The sequence below is a fragment of the Cataglyphis hispanica genome, chromosome 2 (assembly GCF_021464435.1).
Source record: "Cataglyphis hispanica isolate Lineage 1 chromosome 2, ULB_Chis1_1.0, whole genome shotgun sequence".
Classification (NCBI taxonomy): domain Eukaryota; kingdom Metazoa; phylum Arthropoda; class Insecta; order Hymenoptera; family Formicidae; genus Cataglyphis; species Cataglyphis hispanica.
In genome coordinates, this window is record NC_065955.1 from 15,064,884 (window position 1) to 15,084,426 (window position 19,543).

General features: G+C 31.6%; 1 protein-coding gene across 5 annotated transcripts in view; it reads left to right on the top strand.

Annotated features, from left to right (window-relative positions):
• Positions 1-19,543, top strand: part of LOC126856659 (glutamate receptor ionotropic, kainate 2) — a 136,133-nt gene that overhangs the window by 103,287 nt on the left and 13,303 nt on the right. For all 5 annotated transcript variants that reach the window (XR_007688382.1, XR_007688383.1, XM_050605407.1 and 2 more), the window contains exons 6-11: positions 2,402-2,569; positions 9,708-9,728; positions 12,233-12,385; positions 16,222-16,443; positions 18,392-18,683; positions 19,326-19,464. Coding sequence is in view for 3 of the 5 variants with exons in the window: in XM_050605407.1 (XP_050461364.1) it covers positions 2,402-2,569; positions 9,708-9,728; positions 12,233-12,385; positions 16,222-16,443; positions 18,392-18,683; positions 19,326-19,464 (995 nt within the window). In the remaining 2 variants the exon portion in view is untranslated. The remainder of the gene's footprint in view (positions 1-2,401; positions 2,570-9,707; positions 9,729-12,232; positions 12,386-16,221; positions 16,444-18,391; positions 18,684-19,325; positions 19,465-19,543) is intronic.

Sequence of the window (19,543 nt, forward strand, 5' to 3'; positions counted from 1 at the left end):
AACTGCTAACATTGTTGCTTCCTTGAGGGAAATTACAAGGAACGAGAATATTACATGTTACATTCCTGTAATATTACTTGTTATATTCGGTTATACTGAATTATGTTACCGTTATAATATAGTTATAATATAATTATAAAAGTATGTTTGCTGGGAGGACATTAAAACATAATAATTATTAATTTTATCATTGAAAACTTTTTTTTGCATTGTCTTACCTGTTTAAAAATGATTTACTCATTTGACGCTATGTATTCTAATCATATCTTCATAATAATTATGTCACATATTTATACCATTTCTCTAAATTTTATCTTTTCTTTTATCTACATTCATATACAGAATAATTTAAAATCTTTTAATCTGGGTTTGGAATTAATTTTTTGTTAACAAAGATTTAACTAGAAGACTCTTTTTTCAAAATCATTATTTGCTCAATATATATATTTGTTTTAAAACTTTATTATTTATTAACTGTTGTATATTTTTATTTATCGAAAAGCTTTTTGATATTTTTTTTTCCCAAAAATGTTGACGCTTTCTTTATGCGATAATTTTATTAAGAAAAAATTGATCTTATATATTGACATTTCATTTTATTATGAGTACAATTATTAAATTAGTCTGCATAATAATTTAAGAATTAATGATATTTTAAAATGCTTCTTTTTATGAGATTCATGTTCACGTATTGCCTTTTTGGATTTAATAATTGCAACAATCGTTATAGAAGTAATAGAAGACAGAATAAGAAAAAGTAAAGAGAAGTAAAGTTTATAACTGTAATGCGTCATCTGTAACTATTGCGCATTATTGTACTTGGCAAGTGTGATTTCGATGTCGTGTTACAATGTGTCTCGAAGTAGAATGGACCGGATGTAGCCGGAGGCGAGATGATGATCGATCATCGACGCGACGGTCAATCGATCCGCGCAACATCGGGAACGTGGGTACGTCGCCAAGTGTGTCGATTTACTTGCGAAGACAGCAGATCGGGAATATCGAACTTATCCATCATGTTCCCGTATGCGGGACAAAGGATAATAAATGGCCGCGGCGACGCGATTCTACGCGAGTATTCGAAAAGATGGGAACTGGGATGCGCCTTCGAGCTGCATGCGACTTTAAATCACGTCGGACCACCAGCGTCACTGATACAGATACCAGCATGAAGCAGATCCTCCTATGCTTGAGTTATCTTTATTCCCGCTGATAGCCACTGAATACATCACCGTGAATGCAAACTTACACATTCTTCATGTTCAGGTGTCGATTGTGGCAAAAATAATGACGAGGGAGAGAAAGAGAGAAAAAAAAGATTCATTGCATCCTGTAATATTATATATATATATATATATATATATATATATATATATATATATATATTAGAATAATTTCAAAACAGAGATATACGCGATGAGAATGATCTATGAAAATGATATAAAACAATTATTGTAATAATTCTTATCATTATTCTAATTCTGTAATGTGTTTGCGTCCACCAATCTCCACTATAAACATTTAATATATTTTTACAAGTTTGTCATACACAAAATATATTTCAATTTTTTTTCTTGCAGTCGATTATTAAATTATAAATTAAATATCAAAAGTAATAAGGGTATCAAAAAGACAAGAAGCGATATAGAGAATGGGAACAATATGAATGCTTCTTTCTCTAACAAATCGGACAAAATTTTTGCAATGCAATAAAAACTGGCAAAACTCTTATAGAAAATGTTTTAAACAAAACATTAATCTCTTCTTGAAAATTACACAAAAATCGCCCAACTTTACTAGATTTGACATCTGTCAAAATGATTAAAACCCTACATAGTCCGAAGTATAAGTCCAAGAACGTTATATTATGAGAGGAAATCCTCCGGAAAAATTTAATATCATGTTGTTGTTTTTTTATTATTATTTTTATCATTCTTTGAATTTGATGGAAATTTAGCTTACATAATTAATCCATTATATACCGTAAAACAGAGTTTCGGAGACAAAAAGTTATACCAATTTAAAAAACTTTCTTACTCATTTTAAAATTTAACTTATTATTTTCATCATCCTTTCTTCGCGTCTACTCTTATTTTAATTTAAAAAATGTAGCATTATCAAATTTATATTTTATTTTTTGTGTGATACAATGTTTATTAAAATATAAGATAACATTTATAAAAATAATATTTAAATCATAAGTAGAAATCTTCTGGAAATGGAACTATAAATATTTACATAAAAGGTGATAATAGAAAAGATAATACATTATGGAATACATATATATACACCACATGGAATGTGTGATATAGCTGATATAAAATTCCATGATTTAGCACAGAAATATGTGATTGATAATAGGAATTTATGTCACGATTGATCGGAATTCTCCTCTTTTCAGGACTTGCATACCGTCGACTTGGAAGAATTCAGGCACGGCGGGACCAATATCACTGCCTTTCGATTAGTGGATCCGGAAAAGCCGGAAATCCAAAAGGTAATCCAAGACTGGATCTACGGTGAGAAGCGTTATAATCGCGAGCTCGATATGGGACAGAACAGCAACAAGGTAAGATATATCTTACAAAAGAGTTAGTTACATTAATAACAGAGAATGGATCGCCGCTGCTATTGCAGCAGATATATCGAAGTCGTTTATTTTGCCGATGCCGATATTTTGTTCTCCTCGGGCATAAAGTATAAATATAAATAATACGTGGCACAAGATATACGCAGCGTCGCAAAGTGTAAACATAGAGAGAGAGAGAGAACGTTATGTATGCAAATGTAAAGATCGTTCCGCTACGAAATATGTTTCTGTCCTTAAAGCGGCCGCGCGTCTCACGTAATAACATTCTAATTCCGTATTCTTCGTGGAAACCCGTCTGACAGCTGCATCGATCTACTTCTCGGTTCTTCTCGTTCGCGAGACTTATTGTTAGCACAAGTCAATTCGTTATCTTTGAGTGCGGCTGAGAATAAGTACATGAGAATAATAATTAAATAATATCTTACATTCAAAACTTAATTGTGTCGCAGAGAAATTAAATTCTTCCGTAGCACTTGCCGATTCTTGTAAGAATAAGCTCGAGCTGGGACTGTCGAATTTCGTTTTCAATTTCGCTCGGTCAAACTTACGATACGTTCGTGTCGGCTATTTGCGAGGTACATAACGCGAAAAAAGGTTACATCTTCTTTTAATTAGATGCATATCAGATGTTTAAGCCAGTCGCATATTTTTTTCGAATATTAGAGGCAAATGTTAGAGGCCAAAACGCAAGGTAATTGTATCTGTCAAAACAATCGCAATTTTTGAATTGTCAATAATTAAAAATAAAACGATGCTGATAATTTATATATTTTAGTATATGTGTGCGTATAAAACATTTTGTATATATTAAATAATTTGAAGTGTAGTCTAAGATTTCAATTTAGATATTAAATATCAGAAAATGTCAAATATTGATTAAATCCGATCAAATTTTCGATGCAAATAAATAGATTTCAAATTTGCTGAAAAGTCTGCCAGAGATAATAAATAGAGATAAAATGATTTTGGTATATTCTCTGGAATTATATAATATCAATAATAATATGCGGATAGATTTATACGGCTGTAGCGATTTCCTTTGTACATATTTTAATGCACCAAAATCAAACTCTTCAAACTTAAGAGAAGTATTTCAAATATTAGTGTATCTGTTTATTTGGAAAATTTACTAAAATTTTAAACTAAAAATTTTTAATAAAAATAGAAAAAACTTACACATTTACGGATCATAAAATTTATATTCTATAACACGTACGTAAAAGCATCATTACGTGATTGTAATTATTTATTTCAAAAATTTTATAAATATTATGGTAGAATATTATGGCAAAAGAATTAGAGTTTAAGTATTAAATTTTTAGATTTTGCGCGTTTTAAAATTAAATAAATAATAAAAACAATATATATATATAGAAAGTAATGCCAATACTCAGCACACATATAGCATATCTGTAATACAATATATTGATACGCACCAGAAATAAAACATATAACGCAGAAAACATCCGTTTAATATTATATATATAATACTGCATAAATATTTGTAATGTAATATTAGTACAAATATCGAAATTGTAAGCAAATTGTTTTAATTTTGCATTTTCTCCATTCATAAAATCATGAACGCAAACGGATTTTTGGTTTGATGTGCATCGTGAATTTATAAAGATGTCAGGTTAGGCAGAATGTAATAGTCCACAAGTAAACACAATTTCCGCGTTATTCCTAGATGCGGTTTGCTTATTTTTTTTTTTTTTTTTACTTTTTGTAAGCCGATTTCAAACAATCCGTACGAAGGCGAGAACGTCGCGCGAATCGCAGCGCAGGAAATTACGTGTAGAGTTTACCTACTTCTACCAAACACATATTCCGTACATGGCGACGTAATGAAACGGCGGCGAATTAATCGGTACATACGTATGTACACGTGTACATGAGAAAGTACACGCGAGTTTGCAGGTACTTCCATTAGGTGTCGACATTTTATTGGACGTATCGATTAAGTCGATATACGGACGTGACGTATAACGTTATAACATGAGTCTTAGCGCTCGTTTTCTGCATAAAATGTAATAATTCCAGAATTTTTCATCAAACTAGACGTTAAAATTGCTCATAATATAAATAATATTTAAAAAACAATTTCTTTAAATTTAACTTTTCTTAAGGTAATAGCTTTATTATTATTGTTAAGATCTTAAGCTCTCTATAAATTGATTCTATTAAAAAAAGATTGATTTAAAGACAAATTTTACGTTTGTTTTCTAATGAACATTGATTGCCCTGCGTTTTCATAATTAATAGCATATAATTATTAGAGAATGACTATTCATTTGATTTTTCAGAAAATATAATAAGAGTAGTCTCAGCTTCTTTATCTTTGTTCATTCATCAAGATTATTAGTAAGATTATTGCTTTCATTCTTGTCATTGTTCCATATATGTTTGCAATCTGTAATTATAATGCACTAATCATTTATTATGTTCGTATAGTATATTTTACATGCATTATGTTATCCAGAAAAGCAACATATATATGTACAAAACATAACCATCTTAAAAAGAATGCTCCTTTACAGACACAAATACGCGTATATATCAAATATTAATAAAAAAAAATTTTTTTTTTTTTGCTAATTTCATATTTAAATATATTTTATCAGTTAATTAAACTTATACCATTAATTATATTTTACGTTTAAGTAAGGTAGCAATTTTTTATTTAATACATGATAATAATTTCTCACATAATAAATAATGCTTGTATCAAAAAATATTCCCATACACTTTCACGAGTGTGAATGTAATCTAATCTCAATTCGAAATTACAATAAATAACTCCCGTTCATATAACGCGTTAGATAAATTTCAAAAATTTTGCGTTTCATTTATAATAAACAACATATTTTCCTATTTTATTATCCGATGAATATCGTGTAACGCGGAAGATAAAAAAAATTTTAAGAGTGAAATCCCTGAATCTCTTCTAGAATGAACTATCATCGCGCCGTAAAAGGAGCAAATATTGAGAGGCGAAATTCGCGAAAAGCGAATTATATCGTCCGTCGCATCTGGCACGGCATCAACTGCAGAAAAGTTGAGAAGCGCGAATCCGTACGTTTGGCTATTTCGACGGAAGCAACATCTGCCGAGTCCAGCGCGTCGGGTCCTTAAAAAGGCCAATTTGCCCCGACACGGTTGCACGTTCGCGCGAACTTTCCCAACAACTTTTTGCCAATGTTCTGCGGTATACGCGTAGCTGCCGCATCTCGTACGAGAATGTGACAGATCTGCTCGTACCGTTCGTCGCAATAGCGACAATATTTCGCGAAAGATGTTTTCTCACGTCGTTTCTCTTTCTCGAGCGAAAGCCGAAACATCATTCAAGCACTAATATTTACTCCTTTACCAAAGCGCGCTTAAAAATAATGATTACTTTTTAACAGTTCATTTTTATACAATTTATTTTTCAATAACGTTATTTATATACCATTTTGTAATTATTATATATTTTGTGAGAGAAAGAGAGAGAGAGAGAGAGAGAGAAATGATATACTTTTTATAATTTTTATACAATTTATTTAAACATTATATAAATTATTAGCTTCAATATATACGCTATAATCTGTTTCATATTGTATTTATTCATCTACAGATGATATGATGCTACACCAAAACTTTGCATTTACAAAGATAAATTTATAAAGAAAAATAGCAAAAAAATAATGTACAATGTTAATTGATTGGATAATATAGTTAGCTTTGAAAAGACGTCGATTTTGCAATATTTATATAGAGTTGAGCACGACATATTTAATAATTCCATAAATTTTTATTAAAATTAAATATTTTGCTGATAAGTAAGGATTGATAAGTAAAAACAATCCGCACAAAATATAAAATAGCTATATTAAAAAAAAAACACGCAAAATTTTAATTTTTTAACAGAAACGCAGAATTTATGTGTTATGTATAAAATAAATTAAAAAAAATTTGTAACATAATTAATTGCGATTGCGATAATATAGCTTCAGATATTTTAACGACACCGTAAATTATCCATCTTCTTCTCTTCATAATTTCAGAGTAGTTCCATTTTCTCTTTTTTTTTCAGCACTCTCGCCTGTTTGATCAGTGACCCGTTCATAATATGGAGAAAATGACTTCTCGCACATATGTGCGGCAAGTGCATATATATAGTCATATATAGAAGACGACTTATTACATTTTTCCAATCGTTATTATATATATTGATATAGTCACAGCCCTGATACAAATAGCAAGAAAAAGAAAGCATTTTTATTTCTAATCGTATTCAAAACATCTCTCTCTCTCTCTCTCTCTCTCTCTCTCTCTCTCTTATTTGTACCTTTAATTCTTACACTGGCTTACTAATTTAATTTTGAATGATTAATTTTTTATAAGCTATAGAAGAATTATGTGTTTGAGAAATAACACTTCTACGAAAGAAAAAGTACAGCCAAAAATTTAATCAATATTGTATAAAATGTATCAAATTTCTTCTATTGTTTAATCAAAACGTATTCGCGATGAAAAAGAAATAACATAAAACTGTTTTTCTTTTCTTACGGCATGTGCCCGGCAATATTTTATTTTCACCACATAGCGTAGAATCTACATCACTATAGGCGCATAAAATCTGCAGTGGTTTTTTTCGTTTCGAAGAGACAGTCAATAGTTGATGGAAGATATATCATCGTGACGATAGATAGCGCGTCTTCACTTACTCGCTTCAGCAAGAAGAGAACAATGAATTGGCACAAAGAGACACTCGGTCTCTTGTAAAATCTTGCGAAATAAAAGTTATAAAATCGTCGATTGAAATCGCGCGAAGTAAATTGCACCAAAGACTGCGGCAAGCCATCGATTCGTGGCATGCAAAAAAACGTCAGTAATAAAAACTTTTACAATCGCCAGTTTCATCACAGCACAGTGTTGCAGTTTTAAGCCGATTATTAGATTTACTATCACTATCTTAAAATCAGAAACATAAAAGTTGCGATAGAAAAAAAAAGAATTAGCTAACTTCTTGAATTCAGATTCTTAAGTAAGACCGTAGTTTCTTATGCTCGATATCTTTTAACAAAGAAAAACTTACTAGACATTTTTAAAGTTACAGAATTTTAATGTTTCGTTGATAACAAGTATACATTTATTGATCGCGTATCATTTCATTGTTATACTCTTATCCTATTGATAACAATGTGACAAATTTGTTTCTTATAATCTTTAATTACGTTCATTAGATATATGTTAATTATTAATTGATCGATTTTTTTTCCTAATAAAATACAATATTATCAGTTCGATTTTTTGACAAACTTTTTAAAAAAATTTTTAAGAAAAAGGTTTGGAAATAGGCAAATAAAAGCCAGACGCAAAAAGTATAACACAAATAAAGAATTTTTTTGTAAATTTAATAGAAAATTTAATAGAACGTTTCGGTCTATTTTTAGACCATCTTTAACAACTGTCAAAAAGATAAGAAATATTATATCAAACAAACAGCTACAAAATATACTTAACCGATTTTTTTTTGTTCAAAATCTCAGAAATTTTATTTTTCGAAACATTTTTTACAACTTTTACAAAAGCATACAGCAGAGGAATTACTTGCAAATTCTTAGGGGGGATTAGAAGAAATCAGATCACGCATTTAGTAACTTGAAAATAAACGAATATAAACAAGGGGCGAAGATTTCATCTCTCTTCATTTATGTACGAACGAGAGAACATTTTCCGTCATCCATTCAGGATTTGTCCTTATAGAACGAATACCTTTAAGACCGTGCAATCGACGGGAAATCTCTATCTCTGGATAGGCGTTGTATTCATGGGAAATTTATCAGTAAAGGGCAAATTCCAGGGCGTTTCCACCCTCGAGCCGATACGAGGCTGGTTACTGCCAAGAGGGTGGATTATCCAAGCGGCACAATGGCCGTTAGGTCTGCGGATTCCTCTATGTAAAACTCACAGGGCCAAGAACATGTCGTATATTCAATTCTTTAAGAAAGGATTTCGCGATTTTATTATATTTTTCCAAATATCCTCCCTATTCAACCGTATTCTCATGCCTTTTCTCGCTTTTGTAAAAACCATGATTCACTTACTGATAACTAAAACTTATATTTTAAAGAAAACTATTAGATTAGTAATTATTTAAAAAATTTTATAATAGACTCTAGATAAAAAAAAAAATTGATGCAATTTATACGATATGTTCCTATTTGTTCTCCTTTTCTTATCTAAATTAAATATATTTCAATATAAACGACTGTGTAATCAATTTCAAAAGAGATCAAAATTTTATGTAAATAAAAATTATTTCATTATATGATTAATATAATTTAAAAAAACAAATTAACAATTCTTTAAAGGATAATAATTTTTCATTTGATTCTTAACTGGCAATACACCTCACTAATTTAATAGCCTAATATGCAGATATTCGAACGATATGAGTGAAACATTAAGTAGGCATTATTGAATTAATTGAAAGATGACTCACTCAGCCCCTCAAATTGATTTCATGTCTCTGCCACGTTGCCACACTGTCATTCGAAATTTAATAGCAACGTTATACAACGTCATTGTCGCGTAACGAACAATCATGTTTGATCAAATTCCGTAACGGAGATATTTTGTTGTTCGGGAGAATGTCGACAATCCTATTACAAACGCGTCAAAGTCAGGCTAATTAACTCAATCGTGTATTCAAATCTGACGACAAACAACAAACGATATATTGATTCGATTATAGATACGATGTATGTAACAATTGAGATTGTTAGAATCAAAGTAGCGAGTTATTCGAAGCCTGTACATAAATTGCAGATTATTTTGCGACACCACTCATCAGTTTTACGTAAGCAGTAGCGATTCAAAGTAGCGATTACGTAGCATAAATTTCTATACCCATATTTCTAGCTTTCGAGAAGTGATTAAGAAGATTAAGAGATTATCCCATTCTATTCTAAAGTCGATCCTATTTATTATTCAATTTAATGTTCTATTCATCGTGTTAATTTTACTTTTTCAATATCTATCAAAGTATAATACTTTTTTCAATCCTCTCATAAAAATTTTTTAAAATATTAAATTATGTGTATTTTTTTTTCATGCACACCTGGCACAGAATAATCTCACAACAATAAAGGTAAGTTGAACATTTGTTATAAGTAGATAAAAAAATATCTGTTATAGAGATTGTGTTAAAGTTTATTGAAATAATGCGATCCAAAAAAATTTATATTTTCAAATTTCTGCAAGATTTGTAACGAAAAACATTGACATAAATAATTGTATTTGTACAAATTTTATGATGACAAAAATTAATGGATTATGTGAATTCTATCCATAAAGTATAAATCAAAATGATAAATCAAAATGATCGGTGTTACGTTTATAATTCATTATTTACGAGTAAATACGAGGATGCTAATCAAGAAAGCCAACCGACTCGACCGTAATTACCAGAAGCTACACAGTTACACTAAATAAATTATACGATCGTTACGTTGTGTTGTGCGCGTGTGTAATACATTGCGCTATAAAATATCGTAGCAGAGTGTCGTTTTTAAAATTTAAATTTTCCAAAATTAAAGAACAAAACTTATAGAAATAGAACTATTTGTCAATTAATTTTATACAAATTTTATATTATTGAAATTAATTAGATTCTAAAATATTTGATATAAAAGAAAACAAACTAATCAACGCGAATGCAAATTTAAATTTAATTGGATTTTTTTTTTTAATAAAAGAAGACTTGAGAAAGCTATTGTAAAACTATCTACGATTCCGATTGTAACCATATTCCGAATAAATTTTTTACTTTCTCGTAAAGTGTCAAGAAACTATAGAAACCGTTTTAAATGTCATTTGAATTTCTCTTTTAAAACAGAAGAAAAAAAAATCTCTTATAAAAACAGAATTATTTTAATAAGGAATCTTTCCGATAGTTCCATAAGAGTTCCCCAATGACATAAGGAAAGAAATTTTATCGATCATTGGACATAAATCTTCAGAATATTTGATATCCTTTAACATGCAATTTTAATGTAATCGTGCGTGTTCGACTCATGCACTCTGTCTTTATCAATCGCAAATCATGCGCAAGTAATGAATAAAATTTAGGGAAAAGTGTCACTTCTTTATAGAATTTGTGTTTGTCGGAAACTTCGGCGTATCTATATAAGGATATCACCCCACAGTCCCTTCGCATTGGGAAACATGGGAATCGTATACATTGACTCGTTCCTCCGTAAATACGCTTTCCGGACGAGGCCTCGTAAAATCCGGTAAGGATATTGGTTGTCCTGAATATATCGGAAGGAATGTACACGGCGCGATATCTAAGGTGATACCGCTTTTACAGCGACAGTATCGCGGGGATGCCACGCGCGCGCTCGCGCGCGGTTACGAAATATAAATGTGAGGGAAACAGAGGCGCCAATTTGCCGTGAAATCCTCCCAGGAGCCGAGATTTTCGTCCTTTCGTCCCCCGCGTGCGTTGACGCGGAAACGGGAATTCCCCGTCCGATCTTCACCTACAAATACGATTCCTCTTGTGAAATAGTAGATTCGAGATCTAGTCTTTTCATTTCCTATCGCGATCTTCGATAATTTCAATATCGTAAGCGTAGAATTGCAATTTTGCTTGAGATAGTTTGTAAATCAATAATATAAAATATTTCTCTCTGAAATCGAACACTTTGTTAATGTGTCGCACGTTGATTCTTCTTGTATATGAAATGTTTCAAAAATTTATAACATAATAATAATATAATATGATAATAAATTTACGATAATATAATGCATTTTGTTCAATCAATGAATATATAATATATATTCTAAGCAAGCTCATACACAGAAAATTAAGCTTTAAATTGCGATATCACAAAAGATATGTATAAGTTTTTGGATGGCATCCAATAAATTTCAGCATGATAGTGTTATATTAAAAATGTAAGAATTGTAGATGTTTTCTCTCAATTTTTGTGCGCAAGAAAAGTCGTATCAAAATTCAATATAGGGAAGCTTATTATTATTTTCTACAATATCCAGTATATACACTCTCTATATACGATACATATAAAGCAACATAATCTCAAAAAAATATCAATAACGGAAGCATGTTATAGTGAGAAAGGATTTTATTACTCAAAATAGTTTTTTTTAGACGGAAAAATGCTGCAAATTTTCGGCTTTTATACGCAATTTGTCTTGTTGCAACTTTTTACGATCGGAGATATGTCAATCTTCAAGAGAAAGGCGAATCGCGCGACATGACAACGAACAGCTGATTTACTCACGTGTCGCATCGCGCGACTTTGCGGCCATTCATTCACATGACTAAGCAGTACACGCTATTACGTGAGGAGACTAACTCCGATCACCTCCATTGTTCATGTCTCGCGCGCACTCATGACTAATTATTCATTAATCAAACACTCGATTTTGAATTTTATAGTCGCTAATAATTCTATGGAAAATCAATATAATGACAAAGAAGAATCGTGATTGCGCGGTTTGTAAAAATTATTCGGTATATAAATCTTTTTCTGCTAAAATATTCACTACTTTGTTATTTTGCGTAAAATATCTTGTAAAAAACGCTCTCTCATTAATGAGGTCCTGTCATGTATATACGATTCACAGACTGAAACATCCTTGCTGTATGATGCCGTCCATCTCTTCGCCAAGGCATTGCACGATCTCGACACGTCTCAGCAAATTGATATCAAGCCGTTATCTTGCGAATCAACCGACACTTGGCCTCATGGATACTCACTAATTAACTACATGAAGATCGTAAGTAGTATTAATTAGAGCAATCAATAACATTTTATCGTAGTTTGAAAATACAAAATTATTATATACATTTTGAAATATATAACATCGCTCTTTTAGCAATTTATATGAGCAGCATAATTCTTATATTGCGTATTTTAATATTAAATGCATAATTTTTATATTAATTAAATAAAACGGACAAAAAATGAGTAAATTATATTTAATACTAAAGATAACACTAACGCAGCCAATGCAAAAACAGGCGATATCTATATACATACATTTTAATTAATCATTAATCAGATTAGTAAATCAGTTTAAATAGATTTAAAGAGATAGACAGTAACATATTTCGAGTTTGGGCGATACTCTTTCAAATTTTCATAAAATATTGTTGTTCTATCAGTCTCGTAAAATGGACTATCATCTTTGCATGATTAGTATACGCTCATCCAACGCAGAAGCAGGTTTATCGCGAATGTACCGCGTCAGGGAGAAATTAATTTCGCAAAATTATATATATATGGGCACCGCCAATCGATCGCACCGACAACATAATAGGCCATTATAATGATATGCTTAATCCAACCTATTCGCTCGCTCACTCGCCTTTTGTGCGATCTACGCATTGCTCATTAACAAGCATCATGATTCTTGTCATGTATGTCACGCAATGCACCATGGGTCCATCCGTCATTCTGCAACGCATAAATCATAAGCTCGCTCATTTTTCTCTTGTTACTTCGTATAATATCTCAATAAAAGATATTGAATTTCGCAAATGTGACGTTACTTTATGAAAATTTACACTTTCTAAAAGTCGATAAATTTTTTTCTTTATTTATCCCTTATTAATCCCATCAATATATAATAATATACCAGAATGATCATTTATAAAGCTTCTATTTATGATTATGCTGCGTATGAGAGTTAACTAATTCAAATGCTATTAATATCGCAAGTAAATATCAGATATATCGCTTTGGTATACAATTCGCTTGCGTATACAAACGGCTAATGAAACAATGAAAGCTAGATTAATCTCATTAATTTAACACCAATGCAGATTCTGCATTTTCCGCATGGTTTTTAATACTAGAAGCAAGATGCATATACAAAGAAAAAGGGTGCGGGGTTAAAGAGAAAAAAAAAAATTGATAAATATACGTGACACTAGCGCGAGATGCAGGAAATCACGCGAAACCCGGACGCATTGACTTTCCACGATCCGCACGATTGTTCTCACAGAACAATGGAAAGTTACTCCAGTTTAAACGAAGCTGTCGCGCGCGCTGACAAATTGTCGTTCGCGGTTTTACCCCGGTGCATCCCTGACGCAAAGGCCGGCACAGACCATGGTATGTACGCTGCGCAATATATGAATTGGCGCGCGATATTCAGGCCAAATACGTGCAATAAAGTTCGTAATCAATACGAGTTGCTACTGCCAAGATTTACTCTTCGAAGGATTCGCTTAAAAAGATGACAATTATTAATTTAATAAAAAAATTTGTTTTTTAAGCTAATATAAAATTAATAATAAGAATTTGATTTAAAGTTCATTTAACAAACTTATATCAGCAATGTAATATATATGTATGATATGATTTGTAAATTAAATGTAAATTTGTGACAATCATCCTTATATCATCATTTTGTATTTTATCAGACAAAATTTTATTATGTTGATTGTATTCTCTTTTTATTCCATTTTCTACACAGATATAAAAGAATAAATTTAATACCATTGATCCCTTTTCATGACAATAATCGTAAAAAAAATATCGAAATTATACAATATTTAATTGCATTTTAAAGAAGTGAAATTAAATTTAATAAATATTCTCTTAATAGATAAAATTACATATGTAAAAAATAATTTGCTCGAGAAGAGTGCTATATCTCGCATTGCTTCGTATCGTGATCTGTTTATTCGTATGCTGTAACAACGAATGTCATATCACGGCATGCTCTAGCTGTTTAACGCCAAAATCGACGCACGCAGGATATATGGTAACCCATTGCATCAGCACTATGATACGAGTTGCCGTGAATATAAATATGCATTGCATACGAGACAACGTGCCTCGTCATTCGTCCGTGTCGAAATTGACAAGTATCATAAGATATGTTCTCCGCGCGGAAGCGATTCTCGTATGCGAACGCACGACTGCGTATATGTCACAAACGAGCAAAGTCTATCGTACAAAGCGGTCTGACAGGGTCAGCAAAAATTAATGTCGATAGAATCAAGCCTACGCGCGTAATTTCGATGAACTTGCAATTAAATCCAATTATTATACGCGATACTATTCTCATTATACGCGCCATCGTTTCGAATTACAAATAATATCTCTAATTTTTATAAAAAAAAAAAAATACTAATTTCTCTTTTTCGAAATCGTGAAAATATCATTTAAAAAAAAAATCTTTTCTATGCTTTTCTCATCTAAAAATAATATAATGTACCGCGATATATCTTAGCTATTTATTATAAATTCTTAATATTTATAAGGCAATTTTTTTGAATTAGAACAATAGAAATAAAATAATTCGTTACGTCCGCAAGAAAAAAGGAAAAATATAATAAAAAAAATTAAAAGAATAAATATAATAGCTATACGCTTCCAAACATGCTGACTGCGACTAGCTTCCTCAAACGAAGATTCCGCGGCGAGCGACGCGGCTTATCAATTCGCATTACGTTACTATCAATAGTTTCTTACAGCAGACAGATTGTTTCATATCCATTTGCGGGTAGATTGATACGGTGCATTGACATTTTTGTCGCGTAGCATCATAATCGTCAACCAGAACGGATTACTTTTTCTAAGGATTACATCGTAAATCACCGGTAGCGTTAGTGCTTGTATTAATCTCACGCGTCAACACTGAATTTAATTTCGCGATATTCATGAACCAGTAATTACAAGCAGTCACCGAGAATTTCGTCCGCAATTATACCGCGCCGTTTTATACATATATATATATATATATATATATATATATATATATATATATATATATATATATATATATTACACTATGTAACTTGCGGGAAAGGGAGATAGGAAGGTTCGGTTATGATGCGGAGCGTAATTACTCGCGAATCGTTCTCTTTACGAATGTCGCGACGAAATTTCCGTCTCAAAATGTTGCCGCATATTAATGCATTTTCTGCGTCTCAATGTAATTGTGAACTATAACACCCGACACGCTATCGCCAGACTCTCGCTTTATTCTAGCTTTACACACGGCAAATGTTTTGACAAGTCCTACGTACTACGTATGCGTAATAAATGCACCGCAAATCTCACCTTCTCATACCCTAGTTTGAACGTATACATATATATGTCTATACGTACAGAGAGAGAGAGAGAGTGTCTGATGGTTCATAAATTTCCTCTGTTCAAGAAATCACGATGCGCCGAGTGTTTATATTGGCAATGAGATGTGATACATATCGTGTATATGACACACAAAATAATTAATAATTTGTTTTTTTTTTCTTTAATAAGAAAAGTTGTTGGTAAAATTTGTGCCATGATTTTTTAGAATTACATAATGATTTATACATTTGATATATGCGCGGACGCGTATGTACATGTAAAATTGTTATTAACCATATGTTAATTTGCTCGTTTTAAATAGCATACTCTGATATATTTCGATATTTAATGCGCTGATTATAATTTAGGGGATGTTAACAATTTATTATAAATTCACAAATATTAATGTAATTTCATTATATCAATAATTAGCAACAAAATTTAGCATATTTACGAATATAACTTAATATTTATTCTACAATATACATATACTAACTGTTAAATATATTTTGACATATATTTTAGGTGGAAATGACGGGGCTCACAGGTATTATCAAGTTCGATCATCAGGGTTTTCGCTCTGACTTTGTCCTAGATATCATTGAACTGAATAGTAAAGAAGGCTTGAAGAAAATCGGTACTTGGAACAGTACGAAAGGTATCAACTTCACGAGAAGCTACGGCGACGTTTACACTCAAATCGTTGAAAACTTGCAAAATAAGACTTTTATCGTGACGACTATACTGGTGAGTTTCCAAAATGTCTTCCAAACGTCAGAACAATACATTGAATAAAACTTTTGTCTTTGAAAGCAGGAATACCTAAACTTATAGTTTTTTGAATTTTTTTTTTTGAAGTAAAAAATTGTACATTATTTATTTTAAATGGAATAAGATAATTATACAACGTTTTACTTTTTTTTGATAAATTTGGTATTATCTTAAAATAGCATATTTTACATATTTTATAAAAATAGAAAAACATCTAATTAAATGCAATATTAACTTATTTAAGCACAATTTTAACTTATTTAAAGAAGTAATATGAAATTGAACATACATTTCTATATATACATAATGTAATGCCTAAGTAAGATTTTTAAAAAAATTTTTTTGCATAAATCTTTCTCTTATTTTATTACTATTTAAACAAGATAGAAAGCGTTTATGCTAATTTTACAACAATATGTGGTGCTTAAAAGAAATCCTTTAGGAAAAAAGGTATTACTGGACTTGACCTGCATAAATTTTAAGAACTACTTTGCATGATGTTTTAAGTTTAAAGTGAGGTAAAATAGCAAATCTTTTATTCCGGTATCGAAGACGGTATCGCGTCTGTTTACGTCTGCAAAAATCGTTCGCGACAATCGCGCGACGAGCTCGAAAATCATTGCTTTAATCGAAGCGCGAACAAAACAGGAACGTCGCCGCATTTAAGCGGCAGTCACAGCGGGGCGGAAAATTTTTTCCGTCCATTAGCGAAGAGAACGTTCTACGCGCTCGTTAGCTTTCCGCTTTCCTCTTTTTCCCGGGGAGGAAAGAAGACGAGAGGGACGGAAACACCGCGTTCCCGGATACGCGCGGCTTAATTGAAGTTTTCACGGCGCGCTCGACTCGCATTACTTATTCTCGCGTTAATTGCGGCGACAAGTAATGTACTCGGTAATGTATTAAGTATCTTGAAACTCGGCCGAGGAAGGGACGAGTGGTGAGTTTCCAACGGCAAAACCGCATGATAAGAAACGAGATGTGATTATTCCCATAAAAAAAACTCTGACGTTTCTTCAATCAATGTATCAAGAGTAAAATCAGCAAATAGCTAAACTCAATTAATCATTGATAAGTAACTAGAATATGTCCTACAAATATAGATTACAGAATATTTCGCGAGATTTGTATCAAATGTAAGATCATTTTGTGATCAGTGATTAACTGTGTATTAATTATTTTTTCACTGATAGAAATAAATCTAACAGATATAATTTTATTCTATAACTGCAGCTGCAGAAATCTCAACAAAAATTGTAATTGTTTCTCTTTTTGCAATTTTCTTAATTTTCAATATTAAATATTTTAGCATTTATGTGCAAAATTCAGATTTATAAGTAAAATGCATTTACAGTTAATTAATAAAATTATATTAAGCAAATGTTGATATTTTTTAAAAATATTCTTCAAACTTTTAACAAAATTTTTCAATTTTTAATATGTAGAATTTAAATTTATAAATTCTTATTAAAATATTTTCTTAACTTTATAAATACAACTTTTAAAAAATCTCTTGTACTTAAACAAAAATGAAGAAATTTTTCTTTTACAAAAATTGTGTAGCAATACCATGTAGTTTATATTAAATAATTAACATAAACTCTTTACTTTCCGAGAAATATTGACTCCTTTGCGAATCACTATACATTATCTAGATACGATTCACTCTAGTATTATAAGAAACTTCAATATAAAGAGATGCTATTGTGTACAGTCTCTATGTATCCAATCTATTTTAATCTTGATATTCATATATGAGCGTCGCCGAGATTACTTCTGCAGATATTATAACTCCACTCGCGAGCTCGAGAGCTTTGCTCTCGAGAGCTATCGTCGATAAACTCGACTGCCCGTATCGGTAAACGCGCAGCATCCTTTCAGATGCATATGTGCAGCACACTGTTGACGGCAGCTCATTATCTCGCAGAGCGCGCCGTACTGCATGCGGAAGGACTCGAGCGAGAAGCTTACCGGAAATGCGCAATTCGAAGGCTACAGCGTCGACTTGATTTACGAGATATCGCGGCTGCTTGGATTCAATTATACGTTCCGGCTTGTGCCGGACGGACGTTATGGCTCGTACAATAAGCAGACGAAGGAGTGGGATGGGATGATGAAGGAGCTGCTTGATCAGAAGGCCGATCTCGCGATCGCCGATCTCACCATCACGTACGATCGGGAACAGGCTGTCGACTTCACCACGCCGTTCATGCCTTTAGGTAAGACTTATTGTTAGCTATGACTTGTGCAATGAACGCTCCTATATTTTCATGACATTCATAAACGTATTATAAAGAGATACGTAAAAATCATCATCTCATGTATAAATATAGTGTTGTATTGTCTGTAAAATAATATTTTTATATATAATAAAAATATTTTTAATATTTTTATTAATACTACTTTTATGGAGCAATGTTTTTTCACGCGTGCATTCGCAAATATTATTATTGTCGAAAATATATTTTAATCATGTACATATAATTGAAATATTCTTAAAATAATTGATGTGTAAAATAATTAATTGATGATTTATAGTATTAAAAAGAAATCTTATTATTACAAAATATTATGAATGAGATTAATATACTTTCTAAAATGATAAAAATCTCAAGCATACACTGACGCATATGTGTACGTATGATGGACAATCTTTGCATTGTATATCACCGAAATAATTTTGCAAGCGCAATTTCGCGGCGGACCATTATGTGCTTTCGTAAGCCGTTTGTGGCCGTAAAGAAAACCGGAATAAATCTCACGAGTAATTATACTCGGTTCACTGTGTCCACACATCAATGCATTCTCTACTTGTAATCTGCGCCGTGGCTACGCATAAAAGGAGAATTTTGAATTTTCAGGGATCAGCATACTTTACCGCAAACCCATAAAGCAACCGCCGAATTTGTTCTCGTTCCTCAGCCCTCTTAGTCTCGACGTTTGGATCTACATGGCGACGGCTTATCTCGGGGTCTCCGTGCTCCTCTTTATACTAGCCAGGCAAGTGGAACCACTTGAAATTTCTCCGACAAAATGCCGTCATACTATTCTGGAAACTCGATCCTCTATTTAATCGATA